The 24400-nt window shown below is 41.2% G+C and overlaps 1 protein-coding gene across 1 annotated transcript in view; it reads right to left on the reverse strand.

The window, feature by feature from the left end:
* GALNTL6 (polypeptide N-acetylgalactosaminyltransferase like 6) overlaps nt 1–23159 on the reverse strand; it is a 1035585-nt gene extending 1012426 nt beyond the window's left edge. The window contains exons 1-2 of the mRNA XM_030192221.1: nt 23154–23159; nt 22761–22869 (exon numbers count right to left, since the gene is read on the reverse strand). Of these exons, the coding sequence (XP_030048081.1) occupies nt 22761–22869; nt 23154–23159 (115 nt within the window). The remainder of the gene's footprint in view (nt 1–22760; nt 22870–23153) is intronic.
* Nucleotides 23160–24400: the final 1241 nt, after the last annotated feature.

The raw sequence follows: 24400 nt of genomic DNA on the forward strand, positions 1-24400 counted from the left end.
GGAGCTCTTTAACCTTTTTCTTTTGTTTTTGTAAAAGTGCCCCCTAGGATGCCCGGTTGGTGTCCTGGCATGTGAGGGGGACCAGAGCACTATGAATCCTGGCCCCTCCCACGAACAAATGCCTTGGATTTATTCGTTTTTGAGCTGGGCGCTTTCATTTTCCATTATCGCTGAAAAACAAAAACGCCCAGCTCACATATTGTCGAATAAAACATGGACGTCTATTTTTTGCGAAAATACGGTTCGGTCCGCCCCTTCACGGACCCGTTCTTGGAGATAAACGCCCATGGAGATAGACGTTTTCGTTCGATTAAGCCCCTCCACGAGTCTTAACTTTGTCCTTTGGGTTTTGCTTCACCACCATTCCGGAACATGCAACCACTAAATACTTGTTCATAAAGCATTTTGCAAGCTGTTAGGAAGGTAAGTGCTGCTTGAGGTGAGCAAAACAATGCTAAAGAATTACTCAAAGGCGAGAGGTCTCCGGAGATCAGCAGAACGTTTTTTAAAAAGTTTGAAAACACACTAACATCTAAAATTATTATTTTTTTAACAACAGTAGATATTTAGGAAACCTGACATTCAGTCACAGTTTGCTTCCTGGAGGCCCAAATCAACTGGGGATTAATCTGTCCAACAGTGAATAAAATTAGATAATCAAGTGACTTCTCAGCTATAATGTACTTGGAAACATATGTAGAGGGGATTGGATTGACTGTTGGATCCCAAATATAGTTGCAATATATCAGTTCCTCAGACTATCAATTGTTCATGTTACTCCATTTGTCAGACGGCGAGAGCTCTTTACAGGAATCTTCATTCTCAGCTGAAGAGAAAGACTTTCTTAATGAAATATATAATTTATTGATTCTTGTCAACTCTGCTTTAATTTTTATATTTTAGAGTGCAGTTTCAGCTTCTAAAACTCTCAGGAGGAATCTTTTTCTTGTTATTACTTTGTTTCAGTTTATGGACTACTCCCTGAACAGTGTTAAACAGAATTTAATTCTACCTAAATGCTGCTTTGTTATTAGAAATGAAATGATAGCTCTCTACAGAGTGCTGAGAGATATTCTCCATAAAGTTCCAGGTTGCATTTATATGTTCAAATTTTCCAAGGGAAGGCTAAAAGTTCATTTTAACTCTAGATATCCTTTCTTTGGAAAAACAACACATTCATTCTACTTTCTTTTTCTCCACTTAAGTTCTTATAATTTCATTGAATATAGAAGTACATATATAAATAACTAGTAAAAAAGGCCCGTTTCTGACACAAATGAAATGGGCGCTAGCAAGGTTTTCCTTGGAGTGTGTATGTTTGAGTGAGAGAGTGTGTGAGAGATGGAGTGTGTGTGTCAGAGAGAGACAGAATGTGTGTGTGTGTGTTTGTGTCAGAGAGAGAGAGAGAGTGTGTGAGAGACAGAGTGTCTGTGTGTGTGAGACTGTGTGTGTGTGACAGAGAGATGGAATGTGATAGACAGAGAGTGTGTCAGAGAGTGTATGTGAGTGAGTGAGTGAGTGTGTGCCCCCACCCCCCCTCTCGCAGGGTCCTCCTCCCCACCCCCACCTCTCTGATCTCAGGACCCTCTCCCCACCTCCCTCTCCCCTGCCCCCCTCCAGCCATCCATGTCCAGCTACCCTCCTCTCGCCCTGCCCCCCTGCAGACACCCATGTCCAGTGACCCTCCCCTCCCCCCCCTGCAGCCACCCATGTCCAGCGACCCTCCACCCCTCCCGGCGCATCAAACCCCCTCGCCACCCGCAGCTGCCACTGGTAACGCTGTCCGGCTGCTGCTGCTTCTCCTGTTGAGCAGCAGCGGCCGCTACAAAAAGCAATAAATGTTTTTAAACCTGAAACGCGGCATCGTAGACAGCCATCAGGCACTGGCTGTCGACTCTGCAGCTGCTCCTCCTCTCGCCTCTCATGTCGCTGCGCTCCTCCGGGGTCTTACTCCAGGGGCAGTGACGTGGCTTTTTTTCTTTTTGTAGCGGCTGCTGCTGCTCAACAGGAGAAGCAGCAGCAGCCAGACAGCATTACCAGTGGCAGCTGCGGGTGGCAAGAGGGTTGATGTGCTTCGGGGGGGGGGGGGGGTTGATGTGCCATGGGGGGGGCTTGGGTGATGCGCGGAGGGGGTGTTTGAGCGGCACACTCACAGCTGATTTTCAGGCAGGGGGAGGAGTAGGGAAACACGCGGAGAGACTGAATTAATTCTTTGTTTCGATATTTATGGAAGAAGATATAAAAGATCTGTCTATTGCAGAAATGGTTTTCAAGGGGGATGATGTGAGGAACTGAAGTAAATCTCAGTGAACCTGAAAACGTACTGTGAGCGCAAACCTAGCCTAAATACTAACAGAAATAGGTCTCTGATGATACCAGCCTCAGTGAGTGAAGTGTCAGAAGCACAGGTGTTACTCTCTTACCCTTAGATCCAAGCTCATTGTGCCCTAAATAATAGAAAGAACTAACTCCACAACTAAGTATTGTAAAAATAAAGTATACATTTATTTACAAGAGCAGCAAAGATAATGTGCAAAGAAGGCAAGAATAAAGACACAGGAAGTCTTATCAGGAGACAGTTTAGAATAAATGCCCATAAATCCCTAACTAGACTCCTAAGTAAAAGAGTCACTTTGAACCCACAGCATATATACAAAAGTACATTGCAAGCAAAAACCTGATGCAGACCTCTAGATGGCAGCATGTTCCTCAGATGGTGTATCAGATAAGAGTCCCTTTTTATACTGAAATTATAGGCTGGAGCTGTGCTGATGATGCATATTCTGCCTTTGGGGGTGACACACACATAACTTTGTTTACCCCAAATATTGCAGCTTTAAGAGCCAACTGATTGTCTGGGGCACCACACTGAAGGAGTCACCTTGACAAGAAGCCAGGGTTTCTCCAGTTGCCAGGGTAATTCCAAGAGTTCTTGGCTGTTCTGGCCATGACGTTGATGCTGATAATGACCTTGTTAATCCAGCACATAGGGACTCTTGTCAGCTGCCTTTGTATACAAGGTCGCTGCTTCAGCAAACAATAGGTTTTGCATTAAAAGATAGAAGAACCTTAGGTCTGCATTTCTGAAGTCAGGTTAGTGTCAAGTATTATAATCTCATATACTTTTGCTATATCGGAATACTTATAGTGCTTCATAGCGCTTGTTTTGCTGCTACAGTACTGAGCAAGATTGACAAGTTACAAAAGTAGTAAATCACCTGAATTGGATGGTATGCATTCTAGGGAACTGAAAAAAATTCAAACATGAAATTGCTGATCTGCTGTTAGTGATCTATAATCTCTTGTTTTAATTATCTTTATAACCTGAAGATTCACCTGCCACTGAACCTTTTCAGGAGCAACTCATGATACTGTGTAATTTACTCTCAACATTGCAACATCCAACACAACATTTAGAAACCATGTGAAAGTTTGGCTCTTCTCCCTAGGTTTTAAGATCAGTAAAGTTGCACATACCATGGCAGGGCTAGTTTACTTCAGATACTCTAGGATCACTTGTGCATAAACTCCCCACCCCTGATATTCAGTGCTATTTAGCCAGCCAGGAATGGCACCTGGCTGCTTAAATAGCATTTAACCATCTAACCACTAATATTCAGTGGGAGATAGCTGGTTATCACTGTTGGGGTATTTGCAGTTAGCGCAAAGGTCTAGATTCTATATATGGCACAAAAAAAAATCAGCATAGGAAAAACAAACTCTATTCTATAAACCACACTTAAAGTTAGGCATGGTTTACAAAATAGCGCTTACTCCCAGGAATCACACGTAAATGTAGGTGCTGCCATTCGCTCCAATAAAAACATGGTGCAAATGTCCATGCCTAAATTTAAGTCCGGAACCCCCATATTCTATAATTACATACATAACTCAAAACCACGCTTCTGATCCATCCCAAAATGCCCCTGACCCTCACATCACTGCTCCCCTATTTTTGGTCGCACCTAAATTTACACACATAAATTCTAATTCAATCTAATTTCTGCCAATAATTGCTTATTAAAAAGTGAATTATTGGCAAATTGGGTGCGTGCCCACATTTGCACTTGCAATTTTTACATGTGTAACCTATCGTGGGCAATTCTATAACTTGGCACCTCCAATGAGGCAGGCCAATGCCATGCTCAAAGTGCCAATTCAGTAATAGTTATGATGTTATAGAATAGAGAACTGAATAGGAATGGGGATTGTGGAAAGCCTGTGGAACCTGCAGGATTCCTGTGGTGTTGGAAGTAGTTGGCATGGAATTCCCATGGGGATGAAAGAGGTTGCTTTGGGACTTTTTTTTTTGTTACATAGTTACATAGTAACATAGTAGATGACGGCAGAAAAAGACCTGCACGGTCCATCCAGTCTGCCCCACAAGATAACTCATATTTGCTGCTTTTTGTGTATACCCTACGTTGATTTGTACCTGTGCTCTTCAGGGCACAGACCGTATAAGTCTGCCCCGCACTATCCTCACCTCCCCACCACCAGCCCTGCCTCCCAACCACCGGCTCTGGCACAGACCGTACAAGTCTGTCCAGCACTATCCCCGCCTCCCAACCAGCAGCCCTGCCTCCCGATCTTGACTAAGCTCCTGAGGATCCATACCTTCGGCACAGGATTCCTTTATGCTTACCCACGCATGTTTGAATTCTGTTACCGTTTTCATTTCCACCACCTCCCGCGGGAGGGCATTCCAAGCATCCACTACTCTCTCCGTGCTTTCTCACTCATGGCAGGCTCAATGCAGCTTACATGGGGCAATGGAGGGTTAAGTGACTTGCCCAGAGTCACAAGGAGCTGCCTGTGCCTGAAGTGGGAATTGAACTCAGTTCCTCAGTTCCTCAGGACCAAAGTCCACCACCCTTACCACTAGGCCACTCCTCCACTCCGTGGGAGAGTAGTCAAAATCTCTGGTGACTCCAGAATAAGGCTTGGAATGCACTGAAAGAGGCAACTGGAGCGCCAGGATGAGGCCTGGAATGCCCAGAGAGGCAGCTGAAACACTAGATTGTAACGTTCGTGAGTCCTTGTGCCCGGACGGAGCACAGAGACGAGATTCGACCCTGCGCTCTTCTGGGCAGCCGAGCAATCCCAAGGCTTCACCTGTGATGACCGCCGTTCCCCGAGGGTTGAGCCCCCAGATGTGGACGGCCGATAGGACTTCCGGACGCAGGCAGGGGTCAGAAGGCCGCAGGCAGAGAGTATTTGAGTTCAGGCCGAAGGCCGAGCCGGGCAGCACGCAGAGAGTATCCGGGTTCAGGCAGGAGTCAGAGGCAAGCAGCAAGAAGAGAGTATCCGGGTTCAGGCAGTAGTCAGAGACAGGCAGCAAGCAGAGAGTATCTGGGTTCAGGCAATAGTCAGAGACAGGCAGCAAGCAGAGAGTATCTGGGTTCAGGCAATAGTCAGAGACAGGCAGCAAGCAGAGAGTATCCAGGTTCTAGCAGTAGTCAGAGGCAGGCAGCAGGCAGAGAGTAATCCGGGCTCCAGCAGTAGTCAGAGGCAGGCAGCAGGCAGAGAGTAGTTTGGGTACATGCAGTGGTCAGCAACGAGAAGGCAACAGATAGAAAATTGATACAGCGCAAGCAATTACCTACCGGAGTAGAAGCCGAAAAAAAGAAGTGGAGTGAAGCTGCTCCTAAAATAGCCCCCACCATCAGGGAAAACAGAATCAGCTGGCAAGGAGAACCTCCCATTTGTTGGCCAGCCAAAGGAAGAGGAGGAGCCTAGCTGCAAGACTCCAATCCTGTAGAGCAGGAGGCGGGGCGAAGAACTCGGCGTTCCAGGAGGGCTAGGCCTGCCACAACCTAGCCTTCCGGATGGAGCAGGCAGAGAGGACTCCTGGAGCGCCGGGCCCACCAAGATGGCCGGTGCGCCGCGTCACGGGAGTGCCCCTCACCGAGGTGAGGAGCGTGACACAGACTGAGGCATGAAACACTCATTGGTTGAATAGTGAATACCATAAAAAAACAGGCGGCTGTTGGGGTTGGGAGGAAACAGAGGGCTACAAGCAAGTAAATAATAGCATTCATTCAAGTGGTACAGATGGGTATGGATGAGATTAATTGTGGGGGTCTTAGCAGTATGGGCAGGTATGGGTTAAATTCATGGGTGTTCTTCAGTGTACTTTTATTTAAGTATTAAAATTAAAATTTATTTGTACTTTTACTTAAGTACTTTGACATAATACTTTGAATAACACTGGCAATATGCCATTGCATTATAGAAAGTGGGCCGTATTGTCACGAATTGGCTAATATACTGTACATTTTATTGCTATTATAAAAGCCTTCTTCATAAAGTTGCTCACACATTTACCAGCTTTAATTTCTGAACACATGACAATCAATGTATCTTATATATTTATTTATTTATTTATTTATGATTTGTTTCAACATAAGAACACAAGAACAGACATACTGGATCAGACCAATGGTCCATCCAGCCCAGTATCCTGCTCCCAGCAGTGGCCAATCCAGGTCACAAGTAGCTGGCAGAAACACAATTAGTAGCACCATGCCACACTACCAATCCCAGGACAAGCAGTGGCTTCCCCCATGTCCATATCAATAACAGGCTATGGACTTTTCCTCCAGGAACTTGTCCAACCCTTTTTTAAAATCAGATACACTAACGGCCATTACCAGATCCTCTGGCAATATTTCCTCTTATTTGTTTGAAAAGTATTCCCATGCAATTTTCCCATGTACTTGATATACCGCACATGATCCTTGAGGCAACTATATGGTTTACAGTTTCTCTTACAGGTACTTTGCACTGTCCCTGGGGCAATAGAGGGCTAAGTGACTTGCCCGAGATCTTAATACCCACCTATCAGATTTGAAAAGCATATCCTATTAAAATATATTTCTAAAATGTACATTCCATCAGTAGCCAATTAACAGATTTAAACCCTGATCAGTGATTTGAAAAAGGATATTTAGCACCATTCAATATCTCCTCTGACCACCAAGGCACTGTCCAGTTAGTGTCAGGACATTCCAGGAATGGAGTCATTTCTAACTGGGCATACAGCATTTCTAACTTATATAAAACCTATGTAGGTACTGGCACCAAATATCATCCAGCACATGAATGACTTCCAGGTCCACCGAGTAGAGGCAGACTGACCATTGAGGCAATAGGGCAGGGTTCAAGGGCCCACAACAGTAGGGGGCCCACTCTCCCCTAGCTTCCATCTATTTTAATCATTTTTGATAGGTGCTTAGGGGCCCCTGACCATTAGTGCCTGGGGTCCCAGATCACTGTCAGTCTGCCCTTGTCGTTGAGGACAGATTTCTATGGTCTGTGGTCCACAAACGGCAAAAGGCAGGTGAAGCTTCAGCAACTCCGGGAATAACATGTATAGAATGTTTGTACGTTGGGAAGCTTGCCAGGTGCCCTTGGCCTGGATTGGCCGCTGTCGTGGACAGGATGCTGGGCTCGATGGACCCTTGGTCTTTTCTCAGTATGGCATTACTTATGTACTTATAACTCCAGTGTTTTAGATCACTTTATTGTCACATGCTGCGAGTGAGAGTGCAGTGCGGATCAGAGGGGAGGAGAAGACATTTTGACTGGTAAGTTGAATACTGTTAGCAATACTTGAAGTCTTGGTTACAGCCATCATGTTTGGCTGCCTATATGTGGTTGGCATGGTGGAGACTTGACAACCAGTGTTTAAGCTTGGGTGGCTGGGGCCTGCATAGAGTGATAGGCACAGCTGGGCAGACAGGATGAACCATGTGGGTCTTTATCTGCCATCACCTTAAGTGTTACTGTGACTCAGATATTCAATCTGGTGTATGGATTGAATATCCTAGTCTAATTCAGCCTTGGCTGTCAGTGACGTTAAAACAGTTGACCACCTCAGGCTGAATATTACTTAATGAATGTTTTATTGTGTTATTGTAATGTGTACCATGCTGACAATTTAGCTATGATTTAATTTCCTATTTTCATGTTTGCCTTACCATTCTAATTGTGCATTATGCTAATATTTGAGCATTCTATTATGGTTATACTGTCATTATAATTGTAAATTGCCTATGTCTAATTATACTCACTATATACTGCCTTAGGTGATTTTTTTTTCCAAATGAGTGATAACTAAATCTAAATAAAATTAAGCAATGGCGAGTTTTTCCACACATAAATAGCAATGTTTACACATATAAATTACAAAGGTTTGTTTTATTATTGTTATTGGTTTTATTATTATTGTTGGTTTTGCACTTTGAGTTGCAATGCTACCTGTTGCATTTAGATGGGAGATACCCATCACTCTATTTTTATTTATTTATTTAGATTTTGTTCACACCTTTTTCAGTATTAGCTCAAGGTGAGTTATATTCAGGTACTCTGGATATTTCTTTGTCACAGCAGGGCTCATAATCTAAGTTTGTACCTGAGGCAATGGAGGGTTATGTGGCTTGCCCAAGATCACAAGCAGCAGCAGTGGGATTTGAACTGGCCACCTCTGGCTTGCAAGACTGGTGCTCTAACCACTAGGCCACTCCTCCACTCAATTATGAAATCATAACCATAATTAATGTCTGCTTTGTCTACTGATTAAAATGCCAACCTTGCAAAGGAGTAAATGATTGATTTTTGTTTCATTTTAATCAGTTTCATTAAAGGAAATGTATTAGTTAAAATGTCTTTAGGGTTTATCTAGTTTTTATATATTTTTAAGTAATTTCATTTATGTGTAATTTTATTGTGTATTTAGCTGTATTTATATTTGTAAAAATTAATTTATCCTTTCACATATTTACATTAGCTTGTTTTGGGTATTCATTTGCATTGTTTCAAAACTGTTTTGTTCCTACAGGGCTCCATTTGCAAAGCAGCACTACTGATTAGTGGCACGCTGAATGCAAAGAAGCATATTCAAATGCCATGGACTTCTTTGCATTCAGCACATGCTAATTGGTAGTACCGCTTTATAAAAGGAGCCCACAATTTGTAAAAGGTTATTTATATTTTACATCATATCTTAAAGTATACTGTTTTTAATGTATTTTCTTGTATAGAATTTGTGTCTCCTGATGCAGACATCATTGCCAAAATACAGAAGTATTGAGTCCTTTATCTTTGTGTCACGGACTACTGTAAATGAACACAGTATTTCTCAAAGACATTTTTTAATTGGATTGGACTTCCTTAATTAATAAACTTCTCACTTTGTTTTACCTTCAAGGTGTGCAAATAGTTATTTTAAAAATATGCTCTTTATCTCTCTCTCTCTGTATCTATATCTATATATCTGTAGCATGCACAGTTTCCAAGGGGTGGGTTGTGGGTGTTTTTTATGTGGGCTAGAATTAACAAAAAAATAGCAAAATAACCTTTGAGGCAGATGCAGTTTTCAGAAAACTCTAACCTATACTTTGCTCAGTAGTTTAAACATGGCCGCTGATATATTTCAACCACGCGTTTATATAGATGTGATGAAAATACGTCTTCTTCAGTGTCAATTAAGCTTCCGGGTTGAACAGCTGACTGGGAACCTGTTTAGCAATTATAATATATTAGAGCTAATGAACCACCCTGGTAATCTCACATCAATGTTATCCAATCAATTTCACGATTCAAGCCTGATGGCTCTATAGAGTTTAAAGTTTAAAGTGAAGATCCAGTATTGCTCCCTATAATTTAATAGTTTTTCCAGGTCACCACCCTCCCATCCCTCTTGCACCTGGTCAATTATACGCCACTGTAGTTCAGAGATTTTATGTTGAGGAGGAGCTTCTATTTTATTTATTTTTTTATTTATCATTTTACTTAATTACATTCACATTTATCACATAAATGTAAGGAAATACAGAAATTAATATCAACAATCTTTCAACAATATATATTTACATAATTGCCCACAATTGGAAGATCCAAGATCAGGAAAACAATCTTAAAGAAAATAAGAAAAACTCAAAATGGTTAATCTTACACTTCACATTTTCTGAGGGAGGAAGGTTAATCGGTTATTGCAGCCGGTACAGTGGTAACTGAAGGAAGTTGCTGCAGAGGATTCTTCATCTGTTTCCACAAACTCTTATAATTTCTTAGGTTCAAACAAATAAGTAATAAGGAAATAAAACACTTACAAGGGAATCGTGCTAGGAAGGTCCCACCTAGGGCAATGATTCCTGGCTTAAAAGCCAAGACTTCACACCTCCCAGTCTGTGATTCCCTTGATGTGTCAGGAAATATATGCATCTTTGAACCCAAAAAAACTATCAACCATGTATCGGAAATACAATTTCAAAACATTGTTCCTATCTAAATCAAGGACGAAAGTCACTAATAATATAATTATCTATAACTTCTGAATTTTCCAAAATGTCGGTAAAACTTACATCTCTTTTCTCTGATAAAGAAGATTTATAAAGGAAATATAATTTTAGTCACCAATAGGTGGCTATCAGAAGGTATTAGCAAAGTATCAGAGAAATATTTCTTCAAGAATTCAGTAGCTGATATATAGGATATTATAGGTAAATTTATCATTCTCAAGTTCTTTTCCCTTAATTGGTTCTCCAGAAATTCCAATTTTTACAAAAAAGATACTATTCTTCATTACCAAATTGTCTGATTTTCATAGAGAAGCCATTTCCATAATCAAAGTCTCTATTTTTATATCTTAGACTTCCACTTTGTTAGATAGGTATTAATATAAATTATATATATATATATTGTAAGGAGGAGGTAGAAGGAAGGCAGAGAAGAGCTGATAGTGACAGGAAGCGAGGAAAGGAGAAGCACCCTCAGAGGGGAAAAGGGAGTAGGAGACTGGTGAGAAGGGAAGAGAACTACAGAGCCCAGCAACACTTGCAAGGGAGGAGGGAACAAGAGAAACAGTACCACAACTCCCAGCAGGTAGTAGAGTCAGGGGGTGATTGGGAGATGGAGGATAATCAGGGGGAGGGGCAGCACCTGGGAGAGAGGGTGGGGGAAGACTCCATGGAGTGGGAAGAGACTGAACTAGGGGAGGAAAGCGAAAATGTCATGAAGGAGAGTGGGGAGGAGCAGATGGAGTTCTTTTGCTCTGGACAAAGGAAGGTGGAAATGGGTGAGACTGCAGAGAGAGAAGCCAGAGGCTTGGGGCAGCTAAGTGACAATGCCTAGTGGAGATCTGACTTCATGGAACTAGCGGGATTAAGTACCTGAAGGAGGTCAGTCTGAACATTTTGTGGGAGGTTGTCAGAGTGCTGGTGGCTGACAAGCAAGGGTGGTGAAAATGCCTCCAACTCCTAGGCAGTAGAAGAAAGGAGAGGAGGAAGAGGCTGAACCACAGGTTTATCCCAAGTTGTTAGCGAATTCTTTTCTGAACTGTTGTTGATTGTTGTGTATTTGAGAAGTGAAGCAAGGTGCACAGAGACCAGCAGCTGTAGTACAGTGGATATACTGTTTTCCCGCTGGTACCGCTGTGGAATAAAATACTCTGCAGAATAAATATAGAACTGTGAATAATTACTTTTTGCAAGTGAGCAGAAGCAGCTCCTCATAGGAGGTGGATTAGCCCCAATTGTGTGGGTGAAGGCGGACAGCACGGAGAGGTGTTAAGTCGAGAGCAGACAGCACGGAGAGGTGTTGAGTGGAGAGCGGACAGCACGGAGAGGTGCATGCTGACAATATATAATTCCAAACTCAGTTTATAACATTAAATCTTTTCACATCTCTGATTGTAGCACTAAAATGGTGGTGTATATTATTTTATGCCCTGTAATAAAGTGTATGTGGGCCGTAGTATGAGAGTGATACGTACTCGCCTTACAGAACACAAATCCAGTGAAATCGATTGGATAACATTGATCAGAGATTACCAGGGTGGTTCATTAGCTCTAATATATTATAATTGCTAAACAGGTTCCCAGTCAGCTGTTCAACCCGGAAGCTTAATTGACACTGAAGAAGACGTATTTTCATCACATCTATATAAACGCGTGGTTGAAATATATCAGCGGCCATGTTTAAACTACTGAGCAAAGTATAGGTTAGAGTAGCTCTATTTTGATTGTCTATCGGGGTCTGGAAAACTAACATATTATAATCTTCTAAGTGTCCCGTTATGATTTATTTTTATAGGAGACTACCTTGAAACAGCATTATGTGAAACATGGATCTATGTCTGTGATATCGGTGATATCGGGTCTCCACCGCAAATTAGCTACTATTGCTGAAAAGCTAAGTAGTAAAATTAAGTTTGAAAATAGAACTGAAGAGTTTAAGGGAAATGAGATAAGTAAATGTTATCAAGAAAGTGTGAGAAAAAGCAAAAAAATTCAAAATTGGGGATTAATAAGGATTACGATACCGTCTCTCTTCAAAATGTTTGGCTCATAACTAGCCACTATATAGACTGGTATGTTAATCTGAAGATCCCTTAACAAACACCTCTTTATGTTTATTGATAATAATGAGATAACTGAAATTGAGTACTATTGAAGCTGAGTATATTATAAGTGATTGATTATCTACTCCCTTCATTAATTGGATATATGCCTTGTGGATAATGTCTGGTTTTATGGCATTGCATCTGAACTGCAAGGCCATAAAACCAGAGCAATGTCTAGAACCTATCTAAGCTGTAATAATAAGAACATTTAATAAGAATAATGATAATAAAAACTGGCCATTTAACAAATGTGCCTGACAGGCATAAAATAAAGAACAAAGGATAAACTCTCAAACTGATAATCAGAAAGATCAATCACAATGTCCACAACCCAAATGAATAACATTCCAAATCCCATAACTGTATAATAGCATTGTCCTGGAAAAGTAGTATTTATGGGCATGGACAAGAGGCAGATTTATTCATCCTTTATATATACAAGACACACAGGCACATACACCGATCTTCTGACATGCTACTCAAAAAGACATTAAAGACATATGTCCAACAGGTTATAAGATCCTCAATCTCTGTATACTCAATAAGATAGGTGGTGGTTTATCAATAATATACAAATGCTTCTTCAAAAAGAGTTATTCTCTAGTAGCACCTCCTCAACCCTTGAAATACTTGCCTGCAATGGTACTGACATAAGTTTATCAAAACAACTTTGCATTTATCTAGTTTATTATCCACCTGGAAACTGGCATCTGGCAGAGGATGATAGGGCTGCCAAGAAGGTCAGCCTCCTGAGCGGGAGATTTAGGGCCCACCCAGCCCATCCATAGCTCCACCCAACCTGCCCATAGCTCTGCCTAGAATAGCCCACAGCTCCAACCAGAACCGCCCACAGTTCTACCCCGGCACAGCTTCCCTTTCCAGCAACAGCAGGAGACACCTTATAAAACACCATTTCCTGCTGCTGCGAGATGTTTAATGAAGGCATTTCTTGCTGTCCCTAGGAAATGGAGCTGTTCAGCTGGAGAACCTGGCACACCAATGCGAGTGTGGGAAATGACTCACAAAAACGAAAATCTCCCACTGAAAGTCTGGGATGACCTCTTTGATTTTATTTCAAATATATATGTCAAACATCCTAATATCCTTATATTAGGAGATATTAACCTGCACTCTAACAAACCCCAACACAAAGGACTTTTTGAATTTCTTATCCTCCTGGAATATCTTACACCTATACACCCCTGCCTCTCATTCGAAAGGTCACCTTCTTGATCTTTTTGCTTATAGATTTACCAACTGATTACCCTTATCCATATCTGATACTTCATGGGAATCAACCCTATGGTCAGATCATTACAAATTAGTATTCACCTTAAATTGGCTAGAATCATTGAAAGGGACTCACCTCCAAGTCCACCCTCCCTCTTTAAAGTCTAGAGGAAGGATTGCATTTGGTGACTTCTGGTTGAACATTCAAGATACTGAATTTAAATCCATGTTTAATTCATTAACATTCATAAAATATGTATTACGTTAATTAATACTAGATTCCATGGCATCAGTAAAAATTAAATCTACGTAAATAAAAGAGAGCCAATTCATCTGGTTCAATAAAGACATCCTAAGCACCAAACCAAAATGTAGGAAGTTTGTAAGAAAACGGTAAAAGTCCAAAGCTGAAGAAAAAAAACTTACATTGGAAATAGCTCTAAGACTCTACAAACATACAATAAAAAAAGATTAAAATAAACTACTATGGAAATCTAAGATCAACTGATCCTTTCAATACCAAATGTATTTTCAATATAGTCAACATCCTCTTAGATACCTTGGCTATTTCTGCTTCCAACAAATCTGCTCCATCTGCTACCCAATTAGCTACATATTTGAAGCAAACAATCATAATGATATTCATGACTGAACTGACATATAACCTCACTGATAACAAAGCTGATAGATATTGGTCATTATTCTCTCCCTCTTCATTCTCCGTGGTGAAATCTTTTCTATTGAAATATTCATCTTCTGTGTACTGGATTTCTGCCCTAGTTTTCTATTAAAAGCTGCACCTGAACTGTTTATAGAATACCTAAAATCATCTCTCTCTTTTGCTATCCTTAGGTCATTTCTTGCAGAAAAAAAGGTTCATAATATTAATCCCCATCCCTAAAAATCCCCTGGCAAAAATAAACGATGTAACAAATTAGAGGCCAGTGGCCTCTATCCCTTTACTAGTAAGGTGATTGAGGGCATAGTCGCTCACCAACTTATGGATTATCTATCCTCCTTTTCCATTCTTCATCATATACAATCTGGCTTCAGACATAATTTCAGCACAGAAACAGTCCAAACCATATTTATTGCTAACTTCAGGAAAGAAATTAACCTAAGCAGGAAAATCATCCTTATACAATTTGATATGTCAAGTGCATTTGACGTGGTAGACCATAATTTGCTGCTTGCACTAATGGACAATTTAAGAATAGGAGGGACTGTCCTAAACTGGTTCCGAGGATTTTTAAAATCTAGATTCTATCAAGTCAAATCATCTAGTTCCATCTCCCCTCAATGAGCTAGACTGTGGAGTTCCACAGGAATCCCACCTTTCACCCATCATATTCAATATAATGATATCATCCTGGAAAGATTTTATTTTATTTATTTATTTAGATTTTGCTCACACCTTTTTCAGTAGTAGCTCAAGGTGAGTTACATTCAGGTACACTGGATATTTCTCTGTCCCAGGAGGTGCTGCTATTACAGAGACATGGTGCAATGAACCCCTGAATGGGATGCAACCACACCAAGATATAATCTTTTTAGGAAAGATAGTGAGGGCCAAAGAAGTGGAGGAGTGGTGCTGTATGTGAAAAACAATATCAGAGTGGCTGAAGTACAGGGAACCTGGGGAAAGGAAGAGGCTATTTTGCTCATCCTGGAAAGATTTTATTTTATTTATTTATTTAGATTTTGCTCACACCTTTTTCAGTAGTAGCTCAAGGTGAGTTACATTCAGGTACACTGGATATTTCTCTGTCCCAGGAGGGCTCACAATCTAAGTTTGTACCTGAGGCAATGGAGGGTTAAGCGACTTACCTAAGATCAGAAGAAGCAACAGTGGGATTTGAACCAGCCACCTCTGGGTTGCAAAACTGGTGCTCTAACCACTAGACCACTGCACTCCAGGTAAGATGGAACCTATATCCACATGGGTGTTATCTACAGACCTCCAGCTCAAATGGAGAAGCTGGACAAGCTCTTATAGATGATATTCATAAGCTTGGTATGAAAGGGAAGGTGTTGTTGTTGGGAGATTTCAACTTGCCTGATGTGGATTGGAACATCCCACCAGCAGAACCAGAAAGAAGTAGAGAGATCGTGGATGCCTGTCAAAGTGCCATGCTCAGAAAAATGGTGATGGAACCCATGAGGGAAGGGTCAACACTGGATCTAGTGCTCACAAATGGAGGAAATGTTTCCAATGTCTGTGTGGGTGCCCACCTAGGTAATAGGTTTGGTATAAGAGCAAAAGTAGAGTGTTGACACACAAAACTCAAAGTGCTGGATTTCAGATGTACTCATTTCAGTAAAATGGGGGAGTACCTGAAGAAGGAGTTGATGGCAGGGATAGGAACTGCAGAAGTGGAAGTGCAGTGGAACAAGCTGAAATTTGCTATAAATATGACAACTGATCTTTTCACAAGGAAAGTAAACAAAAACAAGAGAAAAAGGAAGCCTATATGGTTCTCCAAACAAGTGGCTGAAAAAATAAGGGCAAAAGAGGCCTCATTCAAGAAATACAGAAGAACACAAGAAGAAGATCATAGAAAAGATTACCAGATTAAACTCAAACAAGCAAAGGGGGAAATACAGCTAGTGAAAGCACAGGCAAAAGAAAAAAATGACTAAAGATACAAAGAGAGGTGACAAGACCTTTTTTCAGATACAATGGGGAAAGAAGAAAAGATAGGAATGGAATGGAATGGAATTCTAAGGATGCTGACAATAACTATGTAGAGAGTGATCAGGATAAAGCGAATGTGCTAAACAAATACTTCTCTTTGGTATTCACAGAAGAAACTCCTGGAGAATGTCTATGGTCAGCTGCCAAGGGAATATCTGGGAATGAAGTGGCTATTGCACTGTTCACAGAAGCATTTATAAACAGCTTTACAGTGCCTTAGCGAGGGCGGCTGACACCCGGAGCGGGTCGCCGCTGCGCACCCCCCCCAGATGCAGCCCGGCGCCCCCCCTCAGCGTGCACCCCCCCTCCGGCGTGCACCCTCCACCTCCGGAGCGCATTGTTACTTTAGAAGCGAGGGGCGGGCGGGAGGGCCGATCCGCCCCCAAGTCCACGTCGCTGGGAGCTGCGTCAGCTCCATTGGTTCCTTGCTCTGTCTGCCCTGGAACAGGAAGTAACCTGTTCCTGGGCAGAGGGAGCAAGGAACCAATGGATACGACACCCCCCCCCCCCAGCGGTGTGCACCCGGGGCAGACCACCCCCCGCCCCCCTCTTCCTACGCCACTGCAGCTTTAAAATCTAAAGGTGGTCAAAGCTATGGGGCCAGATGAGATTCATCCCAGGGTACTGAGAGAGCACAGAGAAGTCCTGGAGGGACCTCTTAAGGATTTATTCAACAGACGTTTAGAGGCAGGAGAAATTCAGTGGGTTTGGAGAGAAGCTGATATGGTCCCTCTTCACAAAATTGGAGACAAGGAAGAAGCCTCACATCAGTGGTAGGAAACATAATTGAGTCACTGCTGAAGGCAAAGATAGTTGATTTTCTGGAAGCCAACCGGTTGCAAGATCTGAGGCAACATGGCTTTACCAAAGGAAAATCCTGCCAAATGAATCTTATTGACTTCTATGACTGGGTGACAGCAAGGCATCAGCAGAGATGGATCTGGGTTGCAGCTGAAGAGAAGAATCTGTGTTGTGTGGAACACTTCTTCCTTTTATATTCTTAGTTTGCAGGGAGAAATGAGTGCATGTCCTGGATCATTTGCTTCCTGGTTTGCACTGGACTCTGGGTATTTGCAAAGCATTATGGTCCTGGTTTCATTGGTTGGTGTGTAGTTGTAACATGATAAGTCCTTATCTTCTGCACATGTGTGCTGGGTCTTTTGTCTGTAGCCAGCAAATGGTCACAGGCAACAAGGTTTTATGGCTTCCTGTTGGTTTTATTGCAAAGCATCCTAGCACATGGTTTATTGTAGTAACTCCTGGGTCTGGTTTTCTGCTATCCATCTTTGATCTTTTGTTGTGTTGATATTTACACCCACAATGGTTTTGATCAGTAGTCTTTTGTTAAGGGGGAGGAAGGGGGGAGATGAAAGCCAGACCAGTTTCTCTGTTGCAGTCCTTTTGTTAAGGGTCCCCAGAGGGAGGGGGGGAGATGAAAGAGGGACTTGAAATTCAAACTATTTTCTCTGCTATAGTTTCAATAATATTGGTACCTGATTCAGCAGAATTCTACATATTTCAATAATTCTGCTGCATATTTAATTCTGACAATTGAACTGACATCATGTTACAAGCTCAGGTGAGGGACCTGGGGGTGATGGTGACCGAAGATTGCAAGGTGATGAAACAATGCGACAAGTCAGTGGCTGTGGCAAGAAGGATGCTAGGCTTAATAGAGAGGGGTAATACCAGCAGAATAAAGGAGGTGTTGATATTCTGTACAAGTCATTAGTGAGGCCCCACTTGGAGTATTGCATTCAGATTTGAAGAACGTATCTTGCTAAAGATGTAAAAAGACTTGAAGTGGTTCAGAGAAAAATGACAAAATGTTATGGGGTTTGTATAGCAAGATGTATGAGGAGAGCCTTGCTGACCTGAACATGTATACCCTGGAGGAAAGGAGAAACCGTGGTGCTATGATATAGATGTCTAAATATTTTTAAAGGTATTAATCCGCAAACAAACATTTTCCAGAGACGGGAAGTGGTAGAACTAGAGGATATGAATTAAGGTTGAAAGGGGGCTGACTCAAGTACTTATTTTTACCTGGGGCAATGGAGGGTTAAGTGACTTGCCCAGAGTCACGAGGAGCTACAGTGGGAATCGAACCCAGTTCCCCAGGATCAAAGTCTGCTGCACAAACAAAATTTCTATCTAACCCTCACCATGTATTAAAATGTCAAAACTTCATAATTGATAATGTTGGCGTCCCAGCTAAAGCTATTTGGTATAATAATTGATTCCAACATGTTATTCGACATCCAAGTCCAGGAAAAAGGAGGTGATAGTGTCATTGTATAAGTCTCTGGTGAGGCCTCATTTGGAGTACTGCGTGCAGTTCTGGAGACCGCATCTACGGAAAGATATAATCAGGATGGAGTCAGTCCAAAGGGCGGCTTCGAAATTAGTAAGTGGTCTTGAATGCAAAAATTATAGGGACCGGGTTATGAACCTGAACATGTATACGCTGGAAGAGAGGAGGGAGAGAGGAGACATGATAGAAACATTTAAATATCTCAAGGGCATTTATGTACAGGAAGACTGCCTTTTTCAAATGAAGGAGAGCTCTGGAATGAGGGGCCATACCACAAAGTTAAGAGGGAATAGGCTTAGGAGTAACCTTAGGAAGTATTATTTCACATACAGGGTGGTGGAGAGGTGGAATAGCCTCCCGGTGGAGGTGGTGGAGTCGAGGACTGTTCCAGAATGTAAAAAGGCATGGGATAAGCATGTGGGATTGCTTAGGAACAGGAATAATTAGGGGTTACAGAGGATGGGCAGACTGTATGGGTCATATGGCCTTTATCTGCCATCATGTTTCTATGTTTCTAAGTAATCATCACAAAAACCTTTAAAGCAATGGGGAAACTAAAAAGAATCAGTCATCTCTTCCGTAATGATATGTTTAGAACCTTAGTACAAATAGTATTATCACACTTCTATTATTGCAATGTCATTTATGGTGGCTGAAAGGAATCTTCTTTGAAAAAACTGCAGACAGCTCAAAATACAGCAGCCAGATTATTCTACAAGGCTACATGATTCAAAAGTGTAGCCCCTTTGTTTATAAAGTTACACTGGCTCCCAATCAAAGCCAGAATAACATTCAAACTATGTACATTTGTTTTCAAAACTCCATATGGCTTAACTCCTGATTATATACAACCTTTAATTGCTTCCCCTTTGCAATGCTCTCCCTGGATCAAGAGATTATCTAACCTTCCACTATCCCAGTTGCAAAAATGTGATCAACAAGTCAATTTACATGTCAGGATTCCCTTACCTCTGTACCAAATGGTAGAATTCTGTCCCAAAATTCATCAGATGGGAACCTAATTATTTGATATTCCGAAACTATCTTAAAGCCTCTCTGTGTAAGCATTTCTCATGGATGATCATAATTAAATTAACCCCCTAATTATACAATTATTCCAATTTCTCAATTCCATTCTAATTGTTATTATAGATGGATAACTATAAATTGTTATCTTTTTGCATCTAACATTCACTTTTTGCATTGTTAATTACAATAAGTTGTTAGCCATATTGAACCTGATCTATTTGGTATAATGTGGGATATAAATGAAATAAATAAAAACTTAAGCTACATTTCAGTTGCTAATTCTCATGCCCACGCAAGAATACATGAACAGATTGATCACCTGGGGATCTCTTACAGCTGGGTACTGATTACAATATCATTTTGCATTATAGCTGGTGATGAATCCATATGTTCTCTTTGTCAGAAGTTGTATAGTAAAATCACAAGTAGTTCATCCAGAAAGAATTTAGTAAGGTATTGGTGAAATGGCAATTACCTGACACAATATACACCCCTTTATCAGCTAACATCTACCATTCACTTCACATGCATACTGCACCACACAACTGTTAATGTGGCAGAAATGTGGAGCAATAATGCTTCTTCAATCGGTGATGTTAAGCACACCCAGGTTATCTGAAATGCATTTAACAAGCAATAAGCGTATTATCTTGGCTCTAACTGCATGGGAAGATTCTAGGCACACCCCTAACAATTAATGCAGAGACTCTGCAGTTACTGCATGCTAATTAATCCCACTAACTGGCGGTAACTGCAAAATTTTAACACATTTTGGGTCTTGACTGCTGATGAGGTTGAAAAGACATCCATTCTTTATAAGGGATTACTCAGAGGAGCTGATGTGAATCAATAAGAACCTGAAAGAGAAGCTGGCTCATACTGACAACAAAATAGCTGCAAATTACCCCAGGGTTTCCGATCTGCTACTAGTAATCTGTAAGCATACTTTAAAATTGGCTACTATGCTTGAGAACAAGGGAGTCGCAAATGTAAAGCAATTTTCTTAAAAGAGCTCAGGATGATCTGGAAACTACAAGCCAATGACCTTGACAATTGGTGCTGAGAAAAATGATGGGAATGAAAAGTAATATGCTGCCGGATCCTCTGATCATCTTTATAATAGCTCAGAGTATAATCATCTATTGATTAAATTGTTGATATCTAGACGAATTACATATATAAACTGCTTATGGTTTCTTCCAGAGCTCAGGGGATTGTTTCATTCTGAGATACTTGATAATGGTGTGCTGAAAAGGTATATGATTATATTTGAAAAAAAGCTAACAGTTTGATGCTTTTTACAGCTACTAAGAAAATTGTATATGAATGGGAACAAATTTATAAATAAAACTATTTTTCAACAAAATGCGGGATGGTTTTCCAATATCTAATAAAAGGATTTTTTAAAAAATATTTCTTGGGTTTGAATATTCTATACATAATGGGAACAGAATTCTATCACAGAGCACCTGGCAGGAGCCTGTTCCATACAGGAACATAGGTGCCTATGATCCTTTATAAAATACAAGCATAACCAAGTATATATGTGCCTAAAAGTTTGGCAACAGCACTTATGCCAGACATAGAGCTGGTGTAAATGCTTGAACTTAAATGTTATTGATATGCATATAGCTTACAGTATTCTTCAGTTCTGCCCTGTCCTTCAACCTCACCTATTATTCCCTTACCCTTAATTGTTCTATCTGTTTACCTGTCTTACCTAGATTGTAAGCTCTTTGAGCAAGGACTGTCTTTTTTGTGTATGGTGTACAGCGCTGTGTATGCCTTGTAGCACTATATAAATGATAAATAGTAGTAGTAGTAGTTCTGCACTTGTGTATACCCCTTGCAGGACTGTTCTTAGGCAGTCATTTTGTATTCTGGATTCTATAAATGGTGCACAAATTTCTGTGCACAAAATTTGTGCAGTCTCAAAATATTCATGCAACTGAGGACCCTTTATACCAGGCTATGGCAAGAAAAGGCCTGCGTTGGCATTGCCATGTGATTTTCATGCACACTGGGGTCTCATTTTACCACAGCTGGTAAAAGGGTAGTCTTTCTTTTCTGCAGGAAATGGCCACGTGGCAAGTAAAGCACTTGCCACATAGTCATTTCAGGGAAGATCCCTTACCGCCACCCATTGAGGTGGCAGTAAGGGCTCCCACGCTAACCTGGAGGTTACCGGGCAGCATGCAGTACTACCCAATTACCACCAGGTACACCCCAGCACTACAAAATAAATATATTTTTGTAGCGCCAAATATGACAGCGTGCTGGGGGTAGAGAGTACTGCCAGGCTGCTGCAGTAGCCTGGTGGTCATAGGCGTAGCTAGGTGGGGTGCCAGGGGAGCAACTGCTCCTCCAAATGGACTTCAGATGGCGATGGCACCTATTTTGCAGGCAGTTTGTCACATCTATGAAGTGCACGCATATGCCTCTCCGCTCCCCCTGGCATCACAACCTGGCTACGCTTCAGCCGGTGGTACTTCCTGTTTAGCAAGCAGTAAGCCCACATTGGGCTTACTGCCGCTTTGCAAAAGGGGCCCTAAATTAGCTGACCAGTCAATTAGTGCCTGTCCCTGTTGTTACCTCTACAGCAACCTCTACATCTGAAATGTATATTTTATTTATATTTGATATACCACTTATAGAAGCCTTTCAGAACAGTTTGCATGTTCAATAGAAAGAAAGGTAGGAAAGGGAAAATTTACATCATTATTAGGAGAAGAAAGGTTTCAGAATCACAAGCTCCATCCAAAGACTGACCCCACCCCCATGAGCCACCCATGGCAAGCCACAACAGAAGGGGCTAGCTGATATTAATCAATAACATCTGTAAATAAAAAAAAGTTTTGAAAACGTATATACAGTGGCATACCAAGGGGGGGGGGGGGGCAGTGGGGCGGTCCGCCCTGGGTGTCAGCCACCCTAGGAACATCACTGCGTATATAATTCCTCCAAAATATATAAGCCACACGAACAATAATATGCTGTACTTTTTCATATGGGTACTCTTTATAACCTGAATTTTAAACAATGTACAGATATACAATAAGAAATATAACTTAGCATTTGCTTCTTACCTGAGCGCATAGCATCTTTCTGGATGGCTTCATAATCATGCCAGTCTTTTCTTCTTAAACCATCTGCCCATGTATAGAACTGACCAACACTTGGACCCAACGGTGAAGTCTGTTTAAAAAAAAACAACAACAATGGTTTAGAATTAAATTATATAAAGATACAAATTCTAGGATCAATATTCAATAGGATTTATATATTTCCCAGTAGCCAGTTAATATATAAATCCTCTGTCAATTTCTAGCTTCACTACGGATAATGGTGGGCTGAAAATCCATCTAACTACTTCATCATTATCTATATACAGCTGAGGTGGAGTTTATTTATGTAGTTAGGTTAGAATGAGGGTGGAAACCAGAAATTATCAATAAAGCAGTGATATTTAACTGCTATACAGCCATTCTAGGTGTTTTGTTTTAGGCATGCTCAGCACCTAAGCTATCCATATAAGGCTAGATTCTGTATAAGGCGCCTGAAAATTCCATGCGGAAAAAAAATAGTCCAAGGCTTATTCTATAAAGTATGCCTAAATTTTATAGAATAGGCTTAAAATTTCACATGGTATATAGAATTCACCGAGCATCCCTCCATGCGACCAAATTTAGTTATGGCCATTTACGCCACGTATTACTTGGTATAAATTCCAATGCCTAAATTAGGCACAGAGCTGGTGTATTCTGTAGCAATGTGCATAGATTCTAGAAATGCCTACACCCCGTTCATGGCAACGCCCCCTTTTCAATTATGCAACTTAGAATTTATGCACACCACATTACAGAATACACTTGGTGAGTTGTGTGCGTAAATCTTAATTAATGCCAATATGTGCTGATAATTGCTTGTTAACATCCATTTGTCAGCACTGATTAGCTAGTTAACCAATTAAGCTACACAAATTGCTATAGAACACTCTTCGATTTCCACATGGAAATTAAGGCATGATATATAGAATCTGGCAGAAAGCAGTTGAATATTGTCGAAGTGGAGTGGCCTAGTGGTTAGAGTTCTGATCTTGCAATCCAGAGGTGGCTGGTTCAAATCCTGCTACTGCTCCTTGTGATCTTGGGCAAGTCACTTAACCCTCCATTGCTTCAGGTACAAACTTAGATTGTGAGCCCTCCTGGGACAGAGAAATATCCAGAGTACCTGAATGTAACTCACCTTGAGCTACTACTGAAAAAGGTGTGAGCAAAATCTAAATAAATTTATGAAGTAATTTTTGTGCATATGTGGCCACATAAGCATCTAAATTACTTCTTCTGGAATACCAACTAGCCTAACAATATGTATGACGACATGATGATGTGTACTGTGGTGGTAGGTGTGTACAGGAGTGGAGTTTAGTTAGAGTGCGAAAAAATACACATAGAGCTAGATTCAGTATGGTGCCAAAAAAACTGGCACGGAAAAAATTGGCACTGAACAACATTCTATAAAAGGTGACTAAGGATAGGTGCCCTTTATAGAATAGTGTGTAGCACCAGAATCCACACCAAATTTTGGGCGTGATGATTTACACCAACTGAAACCAGGTGTAAATCCTGGCGTGCAAACTGGGCGTGGATCCTCCTAATTCTATAACACTGTGCACACTTTAACAAAATTAATGACACTCAATGAAATGACATGGAAATACTTAAAA

The sequence above is a fragment of the Microcaecilia unicolor genome, chromosome 2 (genome assembly GCF_901765095.1).
Source record: "Microcaecilia unicolor chromosome 2, aMicUni1.1, whole genome shotgun sequence".
In the NCBI taxonomy this organism is placed as follows: domain Eukaryota; kingdom Metazoa; phylum Chordata; class Amphibia; order Gymnophiona; family Siphonopidae; genus Microcaecilia; species Microcaecilia unicolor.